This window comes from Schistocerca nitens, chromosome 5 (genome assembly GCF_023898315.1).
Source record: "Schistocerca nitens isolate TAMUIC-IGC-003100 chromosome 5, iqSchNite1.1, whole genome shotgun sequence".
NCBI lineage: Eukaryota > Metazoa > Arthropoda > Insecta > Orthoptera > Acrididae > Schistocerca > Schistocerca nitens.
The window spans coordinates 74,938,781-74,959,899 of NC_064618.1; the positions used below are offsets into that span (position 1 = coordinate 74,938,781).

At 38.1% G+C, this 21,119-nt stretch overlaps 1 protein-coding gene across 1 annotated transcript; it reads right to left on the minus strand.

Annotated features, from left to right (window-relative positions):
* Window positions 1-323: 323 nt before the first annotated feature.
* Window positions 324-20,626, minus strand: LOC126259500 (solute carrier family 66 member 3). The gene is made up of 4 exons (XM_049956350.1): window positions 20,253-20,626; window positions 19,952-20,174; window positions 19,575-19,695; window positions 324-4,621 (listed from the first exon to the last, which is right to left on the minus strand). Exons 1-4 carry the CDS (start codon window positions 20,399-20,401, stop codon window positions 4,494-4,496), a joined length of 621 nt encoding a protein of 206 aa, XP_049812307.1. The 5' UTR covers window positions 20,402-20,626; the 3' UTR covers window positions 324-4,493.
* Window positions 20,627-21,119: the final 493 nt, after the last annotated feature.

The following is a 21,119-nucleotide window of genomic DNA, read 5'->3' on the forward strand; positions in this document are numbered from 1 at the left end:
AGAGGGGAGAGAGAGAGTGGGGGGAGAGAGAGAGTGGGGGGAGAGAGAGAGTGGGGGGGAGAGAGGGGAGGAGGAGAATTATAATCCCCTATTCATGATCTCTATACCATATCGCTTACTGGCAGTAGTACTAACAGTTTTTTTTGCATTTCCTCTGTATTATTTGCCTTATATACTCAGGAAATTATATGATCTTTTTAATAATTTCTTTCGTCATACATCTTATTTCATCCTTTAATCTAGTCAGTATATTATTCCCAATGTCCAGTTAAAATTAGAATACAGAAAGCATCTTTCATAGTCTACAAACAACACAGTGAGGGTTATTTGGCGTAAAAGAGCATAGAGCATTTTTTTATTGTATAACAGGTACATATTGTCTTTACAAAAACAAATTCTTATGGAACTTGTTATAAAAAGGCAGGTACAGCGATAGGTTTAGCCTATCAATATATCTGATTGAAATCAAAGTTCATGATCATTAAAACTTGAAACATACATACATTTAAAATTACAATAATTATCATGGAATCAGTAACTGTTCAACATTTCAGAAACAGTTCAAAAAATTGACAGACATTAAAAATTTGACATTTAGTGGTAATGCTATGAAACTTTTGTTAAAATATTTTTTTGTTGTGAACATCCTATAAATTTTACAATATGATAATTAAGACTTTGAAAATTATTTATTTTCAGTGAACATAATCTTAAAGCCTTAAGAACAAGAGCATTATGTTAAATGATGAGGTATGTGAAAACAAATAAATCATGAAAAAATAAAGATAATTTTTCTTTCATTATGTACAAATAGAAAGTTCTAAAACAATTCTCTCAGTCCTTCAACAATGGCTACAGCAGCACAGGAGATTATTTATACACCGTTTTCAGTTGAGGTAACACACAAGTTTAAATGAAACAAAGTAACCTATGACAACAATATGGGAAGTACTGACTATCCTTTCCTTACTGTTATTCCATTCTAAACTTTCTACTGTTTGAAAGTACCCTATGAAATATAGGACACAATACAATCACCCATTTTGCCAACAAATTGTCTTGTACAATTTCTTGTTCGGCTACTGAATGTGTGACCCAACAAAAATTCTACTGACCATCACATCATACAAATGATCACATTTTTATTATATAATGCAGCAAAAATTAAATGAAATAAAATGAACAACACTGAAGAATTACAATGCAAAGACACACAAAATCAGAAAAACAAGATGGAACATTAAACACTAATGTCCCAGTGACAATCAGGTCATTAGAGACAGCTGGAGTTAATAATTTTCAACTTAAAATCTAAAATATAACAAATTTTTGCAGACATAGGTTTGCAGCTGAAGTAAATTCTTAAAATAAGGAACATTCGACAAGCAACATTTCGAGAGAGCATGACTAATTGTTGACTATATTAATAAAGTTGAAATGTGCAAATAGAAGATGATGTGTGCATGTTTTCTTGACTCCTTGTGGGAGAAGTGGGGGGATTAGAGGAAGTAAACTCATTCTTCCATAAACACTGTCATGGGGGAGTCCAGGGATGTTCTGACAGGAGTAAGGTCCACCTTCTCCATGCAGTGCAGCAATAAAATAAAATGGGCTAATCTTTTGCATCAATCAAGCACCTCTGGAGGTAAAATTATGCTTCAGTATTTCATGTAATAAACAAAATAAAATTGCCTAATGCATTGACAACATAAGCACAGCATAACGAAAGAAAAAGAAATAAACTTTCCACCTACGGCTACTACTACATTATACTGTTACAGCAAAGACTGATAACTGAAGAAAAGATTTTATCCACACAATGTCTGTTTCTTGCCATTGATTACTATGGGGCCAAAGGGTTAAGAAACACACCACCATTTGAAGAAAATACTGTTTATAAAGCAGTACAGCCTGTCATAGCTATAATATCCCTTGGAGTGATCATTATAATAGCTATCTGACAACATGAAAACATGGACCTCATGGTCAACAAACTAGTTTCTAAAAAGGAAACTGCATATTAGAATCTCGTGTGGTGTACTCTTTGGTATTGTCCAAGTGCTGTTAGTCTGTATTAGGTGAAAATAACAAGACGAGCACAATGTTAGTGTAATCTATGACCTACATGTCTATGTGGCATGAGCATGGAGTGTTAATGAGAGCACATTAATATACAAACAAGTTTCCAATCTTCTGTTTGCATAGGGAATATTAAGTCATTTGAATATTATTGGAACTTTTTATCTTTTATCAAATACTGCACAATTCTCTGCAGAGAATCAGGGTATAAATCTAGCTCCAGGCATGAACATTTTGGTACCTTACACACACACACACACACACACACACACACACAGATAGAGAGGGGGGGGGGGGGGGGGGGGGGAAGGTGTCATTCCCAAATACAGAAAAGAATCTACTTGATTGCATGCTATGGTGGGTACTTCTTCACTAATCCATTAGCCCCCTCAGCTTAAATGTGAAATTGTAATGAAAAATAGAATGATTTGCTAGTATCATAATGATGCAATATGCCTTAAAATCAATGTAAACGTATAAGGAGATTCATAAAACACCTTATCAAATGAGCTGATTATACAAAAATATCATACAGTAAAATCTAAACAGCACAGCCTATCAAATGTCTTTTTATGGAGTTCTTGAGCGAACAGATGCTGCATTATTACACTGTAAATTCTGCTTCGAGTTGACAGACATATTGCCTATGAGAATAACTTATTATGTGCACACTGTAACTTGTCACTTCTCATGGGTATACTCAGAGGTGAGGAGCCAGTTAAAGTCCACCAATACTTAACAGTTTCTGATCAGTGCTAACCTTACACAGGTAACCCAGTGGCAGCTCGGGAAAAATTTTACCAATATGATACAATATTACAAAAATAAACAGAGTATGTTACACTATGTTGTCACGATAGGTGTGATTTGATATTGCTGTGACATTAGCTGTACCTAATGCTCTAAGATCAAGTATTTAATGATTCCCGCTATTCTTATTAATGCATTAGTACGTCCTATGCCTTTTACTCCCCTTGCACCCAATCCATCACTGTACCCAAATAAGAAGCATGGAAAGCAAAAAGAGTGCATTATGAACATCACACCCAAAGATCCAACTCTTCTCATACAAATTCATATGAAATTTCTACATATTCTCATTTTTGTCACCTCCTGTAGCCTTTTGACTTAGAAGGGTAATCATAACTGAATTGAATACATTAATTTTACTTATATAAACTGAACTGCATAAATATATTTAAATTATATAATTAATAGTTTATTGTTACGAGTAATGTACTAAAACAAAAAAATGGTAGCAGTGGGAATCAGACTCGAGCTGACAAATTGTCAGTCAGTGTGCTTGTCCACTGCGCCACGGCATTGATATGACAGCCATTGCTCAGAAATCCCTCATACTGTAGTTGTCAATCTTTAGACACTGTTTACCCTTTCCTACATTCCATTCAGGTGAAATAGTTTAGAAACTTTAAAGAGGCATCTACTGACTTCTATTCATGTAGTTTGAGCCAAATCGGTGAGCTCCATCCCATGCCCTCCCCTTGTTAGATTTAAATTTGGAGTAGGTCTACCTAACTCATTCTCTCTCACTTTCTACTCAAAAGATCTACAGAAAAATGTCCTCTTTTAGCAGATCACCTATACAATTTGCCATGTTTCTTGCACAAGATTTTACATGCACTTTCAAAGAAAAATACTGACCTGGTGCTGTAACCAATGAAACACCCTTAGTGGATGATGTCACATCAGAGAATGCACAGTCAAAAACACACAGCTGTATCCCCCTTCTCTGAGTTTATTGTAGTGCAACTGACCATCATTTCAACTTTCGACACTGGTTTTTGTTTACAGTTATCATGGAGAGAGTGCCTCAAAACATGTTTTTGCCCATTTCATTTGCACATCGGCAAGCATTTGAAGAGAAAAGGCATAATTTTAGTGTGATGTTTAGTGTGCTGTAGCACATTAGCACATGATCACCAGCTGCCACTGTGTATGGTAGCTTTGTATGGAAGTACTTTGTAAAGTGTAGCAATTACACTTCAGGCGCATGCTTGTTTCACATGCTGCCTGTACAGGAAAAGTAGTCCATCTGTGAGACAGGGATCATTTACATCTACTACTAGCAGCCCCCTCCTTCATGAAGTAAGTATCAAGTTACAGCATACATACATTATACAGCAAGATCTAGAAAAACAGGAGAAAGGAACTCATTCTTCCTCAGGAAGTGGAGACCTTCCTAAAATGGCAATGCTAAGGAAGCATTATACATCATTACTATCAGTCAGGCAGTGTGTTATTGCCAAATTGCTTTGGCTCTGGTGATGTCTATAGTCAGCATCAAGTTGGTAACCGATTCTTAGATAATTTACCTACAAAAGCTTATAGCAAATCCATATGGCAGGAATTAAGATTGTTCAAAACAGCACACTACATAGAAAAATTACTACTGTTTAAGATGTCTTTGGCTTCTTGTACACAATAGCAGCTACCATAACAGAACTGCTTAGTATCACAGATATAATAAAATTCGACAAAAGTGTAATGTCTGCCGAATCTAGGAAGATGGTGTATACACGTGCTGAAACAAGAAATTTTTGTTCAGTATATTACAAAATCATAAATATACGAATAATAGTATTAGCATGTAATGATCCCATGATAATGACGACAACACAGAAAACTTCACCAACAGGAAATTTAGAAATAATAAAACTTAGTTATATAAATTTGTGTTTCTCACATAATTAAAGGTTTAATAATATTATCAAACTTGTTATCTAAGAACAACTTAGAAAAAAGTAACTAGGTTAACATCAGTAATCAAACCATAAGGGGCAAAAACTGATGCCTACAGCTGCTGACATTCAGAATCATTGTCTTCATTTTTTACTTCTCTTCCAAAGCATAAGATGCAGTTCATCCTATTGCCAACTGTTATTCTATTCTGACCACAATACATAAATGGAAAATGAACTCTGTGTGTGTGTGTGTGTGTGTGTGTGTGTGTGTGTTGTGGGTTAGCATTTCTTTTATTCAACTTACTATATAAATACAAAAGCTATTAATTGTTTAGCAAACATTTTGATGCTAACTCAAGAAGTTCAAGTTAACTAAGCTCATTAATGGTTCAGTAGTATAAATAATGTTCCTCTGTGAAAGACATTATTTAAACGGATACACACACTTTCACCATGTCCCCAGCTGTTGTCCTGTGACTTCTCCAATGTGAAAAACACTAACATAGTGTTCCCTGCTTACAGTTGCTTCTAGTACAGCAATTTCAACAGTGTCACACGGCCTAAAGTGAGGTATCTCTGAACATGCACCAAAAAACTTCCAAAACAGCATTTGACACTCTTACACACCTACACGCATTACTGAAACTATGATTGTATTTATGACTGGACTGAGCATTTCTTGGTAGGGATGTAAACTAATTGCTTCATTTCAAGACCAGAAAAAGACAGGAATAGTTCATCACTAACCAAGCCTTTCAACATCAATATTGAGCAAGTACAACAGAGTTCAACACGCTACTGAACACTCACAAGAGATGCAACTCTTGCATACAGTATATGTGTCACAGTGTGGTGTACGCGATCAAAGCGTGCTCCAGTGGCAGTTGTCTTGCAAATCACACAGGTTAAGAAATGGATGGTTGGCAAATTCCTATGTTCACTTTACCTGAGCGTGAAACTTTATAGGGATATGAAATGGAATGCTCATATAGGCTCCAATGCTAGACTTCAGTTCACTGGTAGAATACTGGGGAAGTGCAATCAGTCAACAAAGAAAACTGCTTACAAATCACTCGTGCGACCCATTCTAGTATACTGCTCAAGCATATAGGACCCATACCAAATAGAACTAACAGATAATATTGAACGTATACAGGGAAGGGCAGCATGAATAGTCACAGGTTTTTTGACCTGTTGGACAGTGTCAGAGATGCTGAAGTGGCAGACTATTGAAGACAGATGTAATATATCCCGAGAAAGTCTACTAACAAAGTTCCAAGAACCAGCTTTAAATGAAAGCTCTAGGAATATACTACAACCCCCTATATACTGAACAGGATATAAAATCTCTTAAATCTGAGCTCAAGAGGGTAATCAGTAAGCCAAAAATTGATTATTTTCGGACACTCCTCAGAGACATTCACTGGACTGATGTTTACAGTGCTCATGGCATGAATGAAAAATATAACATTTTTGCTAATAAAGTGCTTACCTTATTCGAACACTGCTTTCCCCCAAAACTTACCAAGGTTAGAGCAAAGTCTACAAAGAAGCCATGGATTACTCGAGGAATAGGGGTATCTTGTAAAACAAAAAGCAAACTGTATCTGTCAATCCGAAACATTTCCAATGTTGATGCTATAGCACATTATAAGAAATACTGCAAAATATTAAAGACTGTAATACGGATGTCAAAGCACATATATTACAAGGAAAAGATAGTCATATCAGATAACAAAATAAAGACAATATGGGATATAGTGAAGGAGGAGACCGGTAGAACCAGACATGAAGAGGAACAAATAGCATTAAGAGTAAATGATACATTGGTGACAGATGTGTATAGTGTTGCAGAACTTTTTAACAAACATTTTATAACTGTTACTGAGAAGATGGGGTTGTCAGGTTCGGTAGATGCTGCTATCCTTAGACCAGACATTTCAAGTAACTTCCATAATATGAATTTGACCCTCACTACCCCAATAGAAATAATGTCCATCATGTTGTTGTTGTGGTCTTCAGTCCTGAGACTGGTTTGATGCAGCTCTCCATGCTACTCTATCCTGTGCAAGCTTCTTCATCTCCCAGTACCTACTGCAACCTACATCCTTCTGAATTTGCTTAGTGTATGCATCTCTTGGTCTCCCCCTACGATTTTTACCCTCCACGCTGCCCTCCAATACTAAATTGGTGATCCCTTGATGCCTCAGAACATGTCCTACCAACCGATCCCTTCTTCTGGTCAAGTTGTGCCACAAACTCCTCTTCTCCCCAATCCTGTTCAGTACCTCCTCATTAGTTATGTGATCTACCCATCTAATCTTCAGCATTCTTCTGTAGCACCACATTTCGAAAGCTTCTATTCTCTTCTTGTCCAAACTATTTATCGTCCATGTTTCACTTCCATACATGGCTACACTCCATACAAATACTTTCAGAAAAGACTTCCTTACACTTAAATCTATACTCGATGTTAACAAATTTCTCTTCTTCAGAAACGCTTTCCTTGCCATTGCCAGTCTACATTTTATATCCTCTCTACTTCGACCATCATCAGTTATTTTGCTCCCCAAATAGCTAAACTCCTTTACTACTTTAAGTGTCTCATTTCCTAATCTAATACCCTCAACATCACCCGACTTAATTCGACTACATTCCATTATCCTCGTTTTGCTTTTGTTGATGTTCATCTTATATCCTCCCTTCAAGACACCATCTATTCCATTCAACTGCTCTTCCAAGTCCTTTGCTGTCTCTGACAGAATTACAATGTCATCGGCGAACCTCAAAGTTTTAATTTCTTCTCCATGGATTTTAATACCTACTCCGAATTTTTCTTTTGTTTCCTTTACTGCTTGCTCAATATACAGATGGAATAACATCGGGGAGAGGCTACAACCCTGTCTTACTCCCTTCCCAACCACTGCTTCCCTTTCCTGTCCCTCAACTCTTATAACTGCCATCTGGTTTCTGTACAAATTGTAAATAGCCTTTCGCTCCCTGTATTTTACCCCTGCCACCTTTAGAATTTGAAAGAGAGTATTCCAGTCAACATTGTCAAAAGCTTTCTCTAAGTCTACAAATGCTAGAAACGTAGGTTTGCCTTTCCTTAATCTTTCTTCTAAGATAAGTCGTAAGGTCAGTATTGCCTCACGTGTCCCAGTATTTCTACGGAATCCAAACTGATCTTCCCCGAGGTCGGCTTCTACTAGTTTTTCCATTCGTCTGTAAAGAATTCGTGTTAGTATTTTGCAGCTGTGGCTTATTAAACTGATTGTTCGGTAATTCTCACATCTGTCAACACCTGCTTTCTTTGGGATTGGAATTATTATATTCTTCTTGAAGTCTGAGGGTATTTCGCCTGTTTCATACATCTTGCTCACCAGATGGTAGAGTTTTGTCAGGACTGGCTCTCCCAAGGCCGTCAGTAGTTCCAATGGAATGTTGTCTACTCCGGGGGCCTTGTTTCGACTCAGGTCTTTCAGTGCTCTGTCAAACTCTTCACGCAGTATCGCATCTCCCATTTCATCTTCATCTACATCCTCTTCCATTTCCATAATATTGTCCTCAAGTACATCACCCTTGTATAGACCCTCTATATACTCCTTCCACCTTTCTGCTTTCCCTTCTTTGCTTAGAACTGGGTTTCCATCTGAGCTCTTGATGTTCATACAAGTGGTTCTCTTATCTCCAAAGGTCTCTTTAATTTTCCTGTAGGCAGTATCTATCTTACCCCTAGTAAGATAAGCCTCTACATCCTTACATTTGTCCTCTAGCCATCCCTGCTTAGCCATTTTGCACTTCCTGTCGATCTCATTTTTGAGACGTTTGTATTCCTTTTTGCCTGCTTCATTTACTGCATTTTTATATTTTCTCCTTTCATCAATTAAATTCAATATTTCTTCTGTTACCCAAGGATTTCTACTAGCCCTCGTCTTTTTACCTACTTGATCCTCTGCTGCCTTCACTACTTCATCCCTCAAAGCTACCCATTCTTCTTCTACTGTATTTCTTTCCCCCATTCCTGTCAATTGTTCCCTTATGCTCTCCCTGAAACTCTGTACAACCTCTGGTTCTTTCAGTTTATCCAGGTCCCATCTCCTTAAATTCCCACCTTTTTGCAGTTTCTTCAGTTTTAATCTACAGCTCATAACCAATAGATTGTGGTCAGAGTCCACATCTGCCCCTGGAAATGTCTTACAATTTAAAACCTGGTTCCTAAATCTCTGTCTTACCATTATATAATCAATCTGATACCTTTTAGTATCTCCAGGGTTCTTCCATGTATACAACCTTCTATCATGATTCTTAAACCAAGTGTTAGCTATGATTAAATTGTGCTCTGTGCAAAATTCTACCAGGCGGCTTCCTCTTTCATTTCTTAGCCCCAATCCATATTCACCTACTACGTTTCCTTCTCTCCCTTTTCCTACACTCGAATTCCAGTCACCCATAACTATTAAATTTTCGTCTCCCTTCACAATCTGAATAATTTCTTTTATTTCATCATACATTTCTTCAATTTCTTCGTCATCTGCAGAGCTGGTTGGCATATAAACTTGTACTACTGTAGTAGGTGTGGGCTTCGTATCTATCTTGGCCACAATAATGCGTTCACTAAGCTGTTTGTAGTAGCTTACCCGCGTTCCTATTTTCCTATTCATTATTAAACCTACTCCTGCATTACCCCTATTTGACTCTGTGTTTATAACCCTGTAGTCACCTGACCAGAAGTCTTGTTCCTCCTGCCACCGAACTTCACTAATTCCCACTATATCTAACTTTAACCTATCCATTTCCCTTTTCAAATTTTCTAACCTACCTGCCCGATTAAGGGACCTGACATTCCACGCTCCGATCCGTAGAACGCCAGTTTTCTTTCTCCTGATAACGACATCCTCTTGAGTAGTCCCCGCCCGGAGATCCGAATGGGGGACTATTTTACCTCCGGAATATTTTACCCAAGAGGACGCCATCATCATTTAATCATACAGTAAAAATGTCCATCATAAAACCTTTAAAATCAAAAACATCTAGTGGGTATGATGAAATATCAACAAAGTTAATTAAAGAATGTGATTCTGAGCTAAGTAACATATTAAGCTATCTGTGTAACCAGTCGTTTATTAGTGGAATATTTCCTGAATGGCTAAAATATGATGAAGTTAAGCCACTGTTTAAGAAGGGAGATAAAGAAATAGCACCAAATTTCCGTCCAATTTCACTGTTGCCAGCATTCTCAAAAATTTTCGAAAAAGTAATGTACAGTCGTCTTTATAACCATCTTATCTCAAATAACATATTGTCAAAGTCACAGTTTGGATTTCTAAAAGGTTCTGATATTGAGAAGGCTATCTACACTTACAGTGAAAGTGTGCTTAATTCATTAGACAAAAAATTGCAGGCAACTGGTATATTTTGTGATCTGTCAAAGGCATTTGACTGTGTAAATCACACCGGCCGGAGTGGCCGTGCGGTTCTGGGCGCTACAGTCTGGAGCCGAGCGACCGCTACGGTCGCAGGTTCGAATCCTGCCTCAGGCATGAATGTGTGTGATGTCCTTAGGTTAGTTAGGTTTAATTAGTTCTGAGTTCTAGGCGACTGATGACCTCAGAAGTCAAGTCGCATAGTGCTCAGAGCCATTTGTGTAAATCACAATATCCTTTTTAAGTAAACTAGAATATTATAGTATAACAGGAAATGCTGCAAAATGGTTCAAATCTTATATCTCTGGCAGGAAACAAAGGGTGTTATTAGGAAAGAGACATGTATCAAGCTATCAGGCATCATCCAACTGGGAACTAATTACATGTGGGGTCCCACAAGGTTCCATTTTGGGGCCCTTACTCTTTCCTGTGTATATCAATGACCTTTCATCAGTAACATTACCAGATGCCAAGTTTGTTTTGTTTACCACTGATACAAACATTGTAATAAATAGCAAATCAAGTGTAGCCTTAGAAAGATCAGCCAATAAAATATTTGTGGACATTAATCACTGGTTCCTAGCCAATTCTTTGTCACTAAACTTTGAAAAAACACACTACATGCAGTTCAGAACTTGTAAGGGGTGTCCCAAGAGTATATGTCTAACATACGATGACAAGAAGATAGAAGAAGTGGACAGTGTTAAATTCTTGGGATTACAGCTTGAAAATAAATTCAACTGGGAGGAGCACACCACAGAACTACTGAAGCGTCTTAACAAATCTCTGTTTACAATGCGAATTTTGTCAGACATAGGGGATATAAAAATGAAAACGCTGGCATACTATGCTTACTTTCATTCCATAATGTCATATGGGACTATTTTTTGGGGTAATTCATCAAGCCAAGCTAAAGTTTTCCAGGCACAAAAACGTGCAGTGAGAGTTATATGTGGTGTGAACTCAAGAACATCCTGCAGAAGCCTGTTTAGGGAACTAGGGATACTAACTACTGCTTCCCAATATATTTATTCATTAATGAAATTTGTCATTAAAAATATATCACTTTTTCAAACCAACAGCTCAATTCATGGAATCAATACTAGAAATAAGAATAATCTTCACAAGGATTTAAAGTCACTTAGTCTTGTACAAAAAAGGTGTGCATTATTCAGGAACACACATTTTCAATAACTTGCCAGCAGCCATAAAAAGCTTAACAACCAATGAAATTCAGTTTAAGAGAAGCCTAAAGGATTTATTGGTGGCCAACTCCTTCTACTCCATTGATGAATTTCTTAGTAAAACCAACTGATTTGTATATAAGTACAACATAACTTCTGCACAATTTCAGTGCAGTAATGTGTTCATTGAAAATGTGTGTGTGTGTGGGGGGGAGGGGGGGGGGGCGCGTGTGCGTGTGCACGCGCGCGCGCGTGTTCATGCGCGCGCGTGCAGTAAAATGACTCTTAGTGTTCATTAAAAAATGACGATCATTCCACTTGGGACCTGTGGAATGGTACATTAGCTTATTTGTTTTAGTTGTAAATATTTGTCATGTATTGTTGTTTTTCTGACATGTTCCACATCCTGGAGGACCTCCTCACTACGGGTCAATTGGAATGACAGTAAATCTAATCTAATCTATGTATTGCTCACATAGGGGTCAAGAGGACAAGACTAGAATAACTAAAGCATGCACAGAGGCATTCCAATGATCATTCTTTCTGCTCTCCATATGTGAACGAAACTGAAAGAAACCCTGACAACTTGTAGCATGGGATATACCCTCCACTGCCATGCACTTCATGGTGGTTTGTAGAGTACAGCTGTACATGCAGATGTAGATATTACAACACCATTTGTCCCTTGTCCATATGCTAGTCATTTTGTTCTGTCTATAGCATGTATAAATAAAAACTTCAATATCCACGAACAGGTTACAAGGCAAAAAGTAAAGTACCATGTCCAGTCAGTAAGGACATCAGCTCATAGAAGTTCCATTTCAAACAGTGTATACAAATTTATAATGGTTCTCCACCTAAGGTAAAAAGTATTTCATCTTTCTCACGTTTTAGTAAAACCATAAGGTCATCCTTACTTGATCACTATTCCTATTCAGGAGCAGAATCTTTAGTACATGTTAAATACAAAACATTAAACAAGAATGAGCAAAATATCTTACTTCAAGTAGTGCAAACTGCCTTGCAGATAAAACTAACTGAATAAACTCAATACTCAGAAAGAGCGCACTTATTTACATAACATCAATCATTATTGTCCTCTGCTAGGCACTTTATTGAGAATAGCACAGTAATCACGTAGATGTAGATTATAGAATATACTTCTATTAAACTGATAGAATGGTATCAGAACCTACTACAAAATGTAAAGGTTAGTAAAAAAATATCTGAATCCAGAGAGGCACGAACCACCAACACATAACCCATTATCTTCAATTCTGCATCTCCAGCCATTATGCTATATTGACTATGAATGAGCTACAACCATGCTTTGTGTCTTATCTCCTCCTCAAAGCTTTATTCATTGATATGTTATTATCTGGCATTTAATCATAATGTACTGTACCAAGAACAATGTGTTTTTGATGGATCTTCAATGTGCTGTTGCCTTGAAACAGCATACTTTCACAATACACAAATACAGAAACTCTTTAACCACTAATATGGCATTATATATTGTTTTACTGCAATAGATCATATAATTAACGACAGGTTTTTGAGAGATCCGCCATTTGCTCTGTACTGATGAGAGATGGTGTTACGACATAGGTGGAGTTCTTCCAACTGACTGGTCTATGTTCAAACACGTTCAGAATATCTGACCTGCTAAATATTGTTCCGCAAGTTCTGAAAGACTATACAACTTTTTTTTCCATGCTATGATGTCAGAAACTCTATTCTATACTCTATTTGAATGCATGGCCCATGTGCCAATGACTGAAGGACCACAAAGACAAGTTGTTGTTGTGGTCTTCAGTCCTGAGACTGGTTTGATGCAGCTATCCATGCTACTCTATCCTGTGCAAGCCTCTTCATCTCCCAGTAACTACTGCAACCTACATCCTTCTGAATCTGCTTAGTGTATTCATCTCTTGGTCTTCCTCTACGATTTTTACCCTCCACACTGCCCTCCAATAATAAATTGGTGGTCCCTTGATGCCTCAGAACATGTCCTACCAGCCGATCCCTTCTTCTAGTCAAGTTGTGCCACAAACTTCTCTTCTCCCCAATCCTATTCAATACCTCCTCATTAGTTATGTGATCTATCCATCTAATCTTAAGCATTCTTCTGTAGCACCACATTTCAAAAGCTTCTATTCTCTTCTTCTCCAAACTATTTATCGTCCGTGTCTCACTTCCATACATGGCTACACTCCATACAAATACTTTCAGAAACGACTTCCTGACACTTAAATCTATACTTGATGTAAACAAATTTCTCTTCTTCAGAAACACTTTCCTTGCCATTGCCAGTCTACATTTTATATCCTCTCTACTTCGACCATCATCGGTTATTTTGCTCCCCAAATAGCAAAACTCCTTTACTACTTTAAGTGCCTCATTTCCTAATCTAATTCCCTCAGCATCACCCGCCTTAATTCGACTACATTCCACTATCCTCGTTTTGCTTTTGTTGATGTTCATCTTATATCCTCCTTTCAAGACACTATCCATTCTGTTCAACTGCTCTTGCAAGTCCTTTGCTGTCTCTGACAGAATTACAATGTCATCAGCGAACCTCAAAGTTTTTATTTCTTCTCCGTGGATTTTAATACCTACTCCAAATTTTTCTTTTGTTTCCTTCACTGCTTGCTCAATATACAGATTGAATAACATCGGGGAGAGGCTTCAACCCTGTCTGACTCCCTTCCCAACCACTGCTTCCCTTTGATGTCCCTCGACTCTTATAACTGCCATCTGGTTTCTGTACAAATTGTAAATAGCCTTTCTCTACCTGTAGTTTACCCCTGCCACCTTCAGAATTTGAAAGTATTCCAGTCAACATTGTCAAAATCTTTCTCTAAGTCTACAAATGCTAGAAATGTAGGTTTGCCTTTCCTTAATCTAGCTCCTAAGGTAAGTCGTAGGGTCAGTATTGCCTCACGTGTTCCAATATTTCTACGGAATCCAAACTGGTCTTCCCCGAGATTAGTTTCTACTAGTTTTTCCATTCGTCTGTAAAGAATTCGCGTTAGTATTTTGCAGCCGTGACTTATTAAACTGATAGTTCGGTAATTTTCGCATCTGTCAACACCTGGTTTTTTTGAGATTGGAAAGACAAGATAAGAGAAATTAGGGCTTCAACAGAGGCACAGAGCCAGTCTTTTTACCCTTGCTCTATTTGCGAGTGAACAGGGAACGAAGTGACTAGTGGCGGTACAAGGTACCCTCTACCACACAGCACACTGTGGCTTGCAAATATGTCTGCAGATATAGATGTAGGCCAACACATCAACCTATCACAGTGATCATATTTTCGTGTTAATTTTGGCTTCACCAACTAACAAGTGATCTCTCACATTCCAACCCAACCTAATCCTTGGGCTTTGTGTTATAACGTCAAGTTTAACAAATATATTTCAGAACGACAACACATATAAGTCACAGAGTAAGTTGACAAGCGAAACATGTGTACACGTTAGCATTCGAATGAGCCTTGAGTCCCAGTCTAGCGGCCGCTGCTCGGCTGGGTGCTTAGGTGGCGCAGCTGCTGCATGGCTGGCAGACAGCGCCGCACGTAGAGGATGCGTGTAATTACGCGGCGGCACTTTGAATGATCAGTGAGTCACAACACTTTGCTACAGGTCAGTGTATCAGGACATTGTTTTTTCCATTCACCAAATAACTACAAAAATCAGTAAGCAACAAAAAACTACAAAAATCAGTAAGCAACCTTAAAATTCAAAATAACAATCAGTCAAGGTTACTCTGGCACTCTCCATATTGAACATAAATAATTCGTATCTTCAGCCACAAGAAATCATTAGATTCAGCAATTCTCAGTGCTACAGTATACTACCACCCAACAACCAAAGTCAACCAAGTGCTGACATCAGCATGCAAAGACAAAAGCCACAGGCAGCGAAGTACGCTTTAGCAACCTCAGAAATATCAACACGCATATGTCAAAACATTTACTAACTAATGGCAATTATTGTTGCTGATAAAAAAGAATTTAGGATAAATGGTGAAATTCACAACCACTATATTAAAGTAAAAATAATTTTCATATCTACTTAGCTCAACCATATTTTATGAGATGAGTTTTATATTCCTGTGCAAAAGTCTCTCAAAGTTACATCTGCTTCTACATCCATATTCTACAAACCACTGTGAAAAGCATGGGGAGGGTACTTCTTCCAATTCTGTTCACGTATGGAGTGTGGTGAGAACGACTGTTTGAACACCTCTGCATGAGCTGTCTTCGCGGTCCCTACACAGAGCATTTTAGGATGGTTTTGAAACTTTGTAAGTAAGTTTTCATGGGATAGTTTGCATCTCACAGGATAGTTTTCATCTGTCTTCAAGTATTTGCCACTCCAATTTTTTCAGCACTTCCATGGCAACTATCCCAATGGGTCAAACAAACCTTTGACCATTTGTGTTGTTCTTCCTTTTATATTTTTAATACACCCCATTTGTCCTACTTGGTACGGGTCCCGCAAACTTGGGTCGCACAAATGTTTTGTAGGCAATCTCCATTGTGGACTCATGGCATAGCTCTAGTGTTCTACCAATGAACCAAAGTCTGCCTATGTGATTATTCCATTTCATACCCTTACAATTTGCTACACCCAGGTTTTTGTTTGAGTTGACCAATTCCAACTGTGACTCATTGATCCTGTACTCTTAGGAAGCACATTTTTTCATTTTGTGAATTGCACAATTTTACATTTATGTACATTTGAAGCAAGTTGGCACACTTTTCACTATTTTGAAATCTTATCAAGAACCGACTGAAAAAAGGTTGGTAATACACAACACAGCTAGGGGCCAAACACACCTCCCTGGATCACATCTGAGTTACTTCCCTTCTATTAATGACTCTCCATCCAAGATAACATACTGTGTCCTCCCTACCAAGAAACTGTCAATTCAGTCACAAGTTTTGTTTGGTACCGCCATGTGACTGCATTTTCAATAATAACTGCTCTCGACAAGTCAAGAACTACTGCATCTATCTGGCTGCCTTAATCCATGGCTTTCAGAATGTCACGTACTGGGTAGGGAAAGTTGGATTTAACATGAATGAAACTGTCAGCTAATTGGCATGGGGAATATTCTGTTCATAATACCTCATTACATTTGTGAGCAGAATAAGTTCTAAAACTGTACAACAAACGGATGTCAAGAATACTGAGTGGTTGTTCTGTGACCCACTTCTGCTGCCATTCTTTTACACAGATGTGACCTTTGCTTTCTTCGAATCACAGGACATGGTTTTCTGTTCAAGGAATCTATGTTTTATTGTGGTGTAAAGAAGGGACAAATCTGCAAGAAATTTGGTACAGAATCTTTGCCTTGTTCCATTTTAACTATCTTAGCTGTTTCTCAATGCCACTGACAATAATAACAATTTTACTCATCTTTGCTGAGGGTTTTTTTTTAATGAGCATTTGAAAATGGAGTTCAGTATTTCTGCTTTTGCTTTACTAGCTTCAATTTCAGTTCCTGTCTGGTCCATGTGTATCTGGATACAAACTCTGGTGGCACTAGGAGCCTTTACAATGTAGAAATTTCATTGAGTTTTGTGACTGTAGCACACAGAGGGTCCCTCCCACAATGAGCTTTTCTACTAAGTGCAGATAAAATGGGTGAACCAAAGCTCCACTGACAAACTTTCAGAGGCTTCTCAGGGATACCTTCTGAATGTTTTGTTATGAGGGATTCATGATCTCTGGTGGCTCCTTACAGGGTAGCATTGTAATTACGATTTGCTCAGTTTGTTACCACTATCACCCTTGTGTGTGTGTGGGGGGGGGGGGGGGGGGGGGGGGAGTTGCTGGTATTGGTGAGTTAGTTTTGTGTGTTGTTGACCCTGTGAGGTCAAGGGAAGTGATAGATTCCAGATTTGGTGTTGTCTTGTGATTTTTGAGGTAGTGATGATTGTGGGAGTGGTGGTAGGTTTTGGGGTTTATGAATTGGTATCTATACTTTCCGTTGACCTATATAGGTCAAGGGAAGTGTTCGTTTCCAGATTTGGTGTTCTCTTGGGGCTTTTGAGGTAGTGATGATTGTGGAAGTGGTTGTAGGTTTTGGGGTTTATGAATTGGCATAGGTTGTTTCTGTTAACCTAGATAGGTCAAGGGAAGTGTTCGATTCCATTGGATATTGTATCTAGTTGATTTTGCAAATGTTGTGGTCGGTTTATTTTACCGGTTTTCTCGTTTGGTTCAGTGGCATGTGTTTATTGTTAGTTTGTTCCCACCCAAAAAACCCCAATTTCCTCCGCATGTCCCGTTAGTTTCATTATATTATAGGAGGAACATGTGTTTGATGGTTTTTTTATCTATTTTCGCGTTTGTTGTCATGTTTACATAATGATATCATAGTCGCGATATGGGAGTAGTTGTGAATGGTCGTTTCCTCCGTACTGGTGTTGTCATTGATCAAAGAAGACGAGTGGAATCAGACGTTTCCATTAACCTTTTCTACTGGTTTTGGCTGCCCTTTGCACTTTGGTAACCACTCTTTCTTCAATGTTAATATCAGTTAAGTGTGCACATCCTCACAGAGGTAAGGTCTATTTGTTGCCAATAGATCCAATATATTCCCTCATAAGGGGGATTCCAACCTACCAGTTCTAGCTAGTTCTCATAGAGGGCATTTAGTAAAGTCTTGTCACACCCACCACTAACAGAACTGTAATGATCCCAAGTGATTATTGGATATTGTAAGATGATTACAGTATGACTAGTAAGTTTTGTACTAGATAATGGAGGATTTCCCTTAAGTTTTCTGTTACATCTTGGGTGATTCAGGTGGTCAATACAAGGATCCAGTTATAAGCTTATGCCCATGTGCGATACTGAGTACTGCACAAACAATCTCTCATGCAGTTTTAGTTTCCATTGACTTTCTCATCTACTATAACGAAGTCCACTTCCATTCCCATTATCCTATCCTTTTGATATACGCTTAAATTTTCCCCAAAACTCTCAATGCTACCAATTTTGGTACCCAATATTGTGTGAGCTCCACTATGTTTTAGGAGCATCTCAAGCTTTGGCAATTTTTGTGAATGCTTCAACAGTTATTGTAGGCTTTGGCAATAAATGAATGCTTCGGCAGTTAACCACTATGATTTTAATACTCTTGTCTGTGAAGGATGAGGGAAGTATTTCTTTGGATTTTACACTGATACTTTTGGCCTCCTACACCTATCTTTATCTGGACAGGATAATCTACAAATCCTTTGTGTGTACCCCATACACTGTCAGTTAGCTGGATACCAGCCTCTGATGTATAGTGCTCGAACCTGTTCTCAACCCAATGGCGTACGTACAGGACATCTGAGCCTAGCTTGTCACGGAACCTTCACAGTCTCTGGTTGAAGTCTTCCACGTGACTTACAACTAGCTGGCTATAATCAGTTCTAGGGACAAAGCTGCAGACTATGAGCTCCGTTGAAACTCTGAGCAAGCCTTTTGTTCTGAACCTCTTCTGCCAGTTGCCTGAATGATCCAAGCACGACCTTCCTCTAAACCCAGAAGAGAGCTATCATTTGTCTCAACATGCACCACAATCCATAATTAGCTGCATCCTATTCCCTCAATGGCTACACTAACAACATCTTCAACATGTTTAATGAGGCCCCAAGCATACATATTGAGTGCAACTAATGTTCGTTTCAATCCCTTGCTGCCATTTCCCTAAGAGATACTATCACCACATGTCTGAACATTACCAGTAGCCCTCAGGCACGAATTTGGAAGTATCCAAACATTCAAAGCTAAAGTAAAAGAGTACCTTACTAATCACATCTATTACAATTTACTAAAACTTCTGGGCTCAGTGACGCACATTCCACTTAATATTAATGTTCACTCTATACAGGTTTTCTTATATATAAACAGACACTGTTCTCTGTGAAGTTATGCAGATGCTTAGTATGAAGTACTGAGTAAAAACATTCACTGAGGGAAAGCAATTAATTTTATTTCCTGAGTAATTGTTGTTCTCCAGAAATTTTTCTTGTGGCCTGAAACAAACTGCAGGACACACAAGAGAAGACAAACTGATATGTATTTGTATCACTAAGTGTGTGACAACATAATGTTATATTGATGGTTGCTCATAACACAGCACAACAAAATACTAACTTGAGAGCATGCCATACTTACTGAGATTAGTAAATGCGGAAAGAAACCAGGTCAAAACACTAACAGAAGCTGCGTTCTTCGTTCTTAAAATTTCCAGTAGTTGGACAACTTTGCTGGAGGCTGAGACAGGAGTACATAGTGGCTGCACAAAAAAAATATTTCTTTTAATTACAGCTATTCATACATATCAAAATTAAAGTTGGCCTAGCTATATTTAATGTAGAACAGCTGATAAGAATTCTCAACTCGTTGTCAAGTGTTAAAAACATTCAGTTTTCATTGATCATATTGTTTTGTATTGCTATGTTCATACACAATTACTAATAATTCCGCCTGACTAATGCTATAAACAGAAATTTGAAACTAATAAAAATATGTGTAACAAGCGTAAGACTTACGACTAAAATCGACAAAATCGTCTTTGGTAGTACGCCGGTAAGAAAAGCCGATGTCAATCCTAAATAAATCCCGAATATTGCGAAACTCAGCGTGTTCACCATATTCTTATACTTCAGTACCAAATAAATTAAAATAATTTCTTGCACCAAAATTATTGGATATTCCATGTACGATAGCAATGCATAATCGTTACAAAAATTGTAGCTTGCCATAATAGTATAGCTGAAAATGAAAATAGTTTGAAATCATACTCCAGGAAATCTATTTCATCGTATACTGCACGATACTTCAGTCCTATACCTTGTCAGTTCCAAAAGTAATCCATACAGGTTAATGCCAACAGCACTCTTAACTTTCAGCAAATTTAAAATTTGTGGTATTTTCAAAACAAGGCACAAAGTGATGGTTATAATACTCAGGACGTCAGATATAACGTATAAGATTTCCATCTTGAATGATGCCGCTTCTGTTTACCGCGATTTATCTTACGTTATTACGTTTATCGGAGTAGTTCTTAACACATCGGTGACATACAACGACTACGCATCGCATCTTTTGGCTGCATTTCAAGGAGGACTGGTACACAATGGTCCTTGAGAATGCCGCCAAACGAGTTCACAATCACACCGCATTGCCGGTTTGTATTAAGTGTGCAGCAGGGGAGTGCAAATGCGACCTCCCACTCCTTTATCCGCCATGATGAATCTCGAGCTGTGACGTCACCTGGCAGCTACTGCAGTTTGTTTACAACGGTGTCGCTCAGTGTTTCTATCGAAGGCGTGCATGCGAGTTCGTGTTACACTTTAGTTTGTGTGTAATTCTTGTCCTGACGAGTGTTCAGTTGGAAAGGAATTGTTTCGTGAGTCTTGTAGCTACATTCTTGGAATTATGTCTACAAATACGTCGTATTGTGCAGTTGCTGAATGTAGTAATAGTGGACGTAAGACTGAAGGCGTAATTTATCATCGTTTTCCAAAAAATGTTGAACTACAGCGTAAGTGGATTGCTCGTTGTAAACGAGAGGACAAAATTAATGTTAATAATGCAAGAGTTTGTTCCGAACATTTTTGTGAAAGCGATTACAAACGAGACTTGCAGAATGAATTGTTAGGTCTACCTACACGGAAACTGCTACAGGATAATGCTGTTCCGTCTCTAAAAATACCA

What these genes read in the sequence shown, in the direction of transcription:
- LOC126259500 (XM_049956350.1), bottom strand. Translation starts at nt 20,401, where the DNA reads ATGGAAATCTTATACGTTATATCTGACGTCCTGAGTATTATAACCATC. An exon ending in CGATTTTGTCGATTTTAGTC is followed by an intron (nt 19,696 to 19,951) that starts GTAAGTCTTACG and finishes TTTTTTGTGCAG; the next exon opens with CCACTATGTACTCCTGTCTC. An exon ending in TTCCGCATTTACTAATCTCA is followed by an intron (nt 4,622 to 19,574) that starts GTAAGTATGGCA and finishes TTCTTGTTTCAG; the next exon opens with CACGTGTATACACCATCTTC.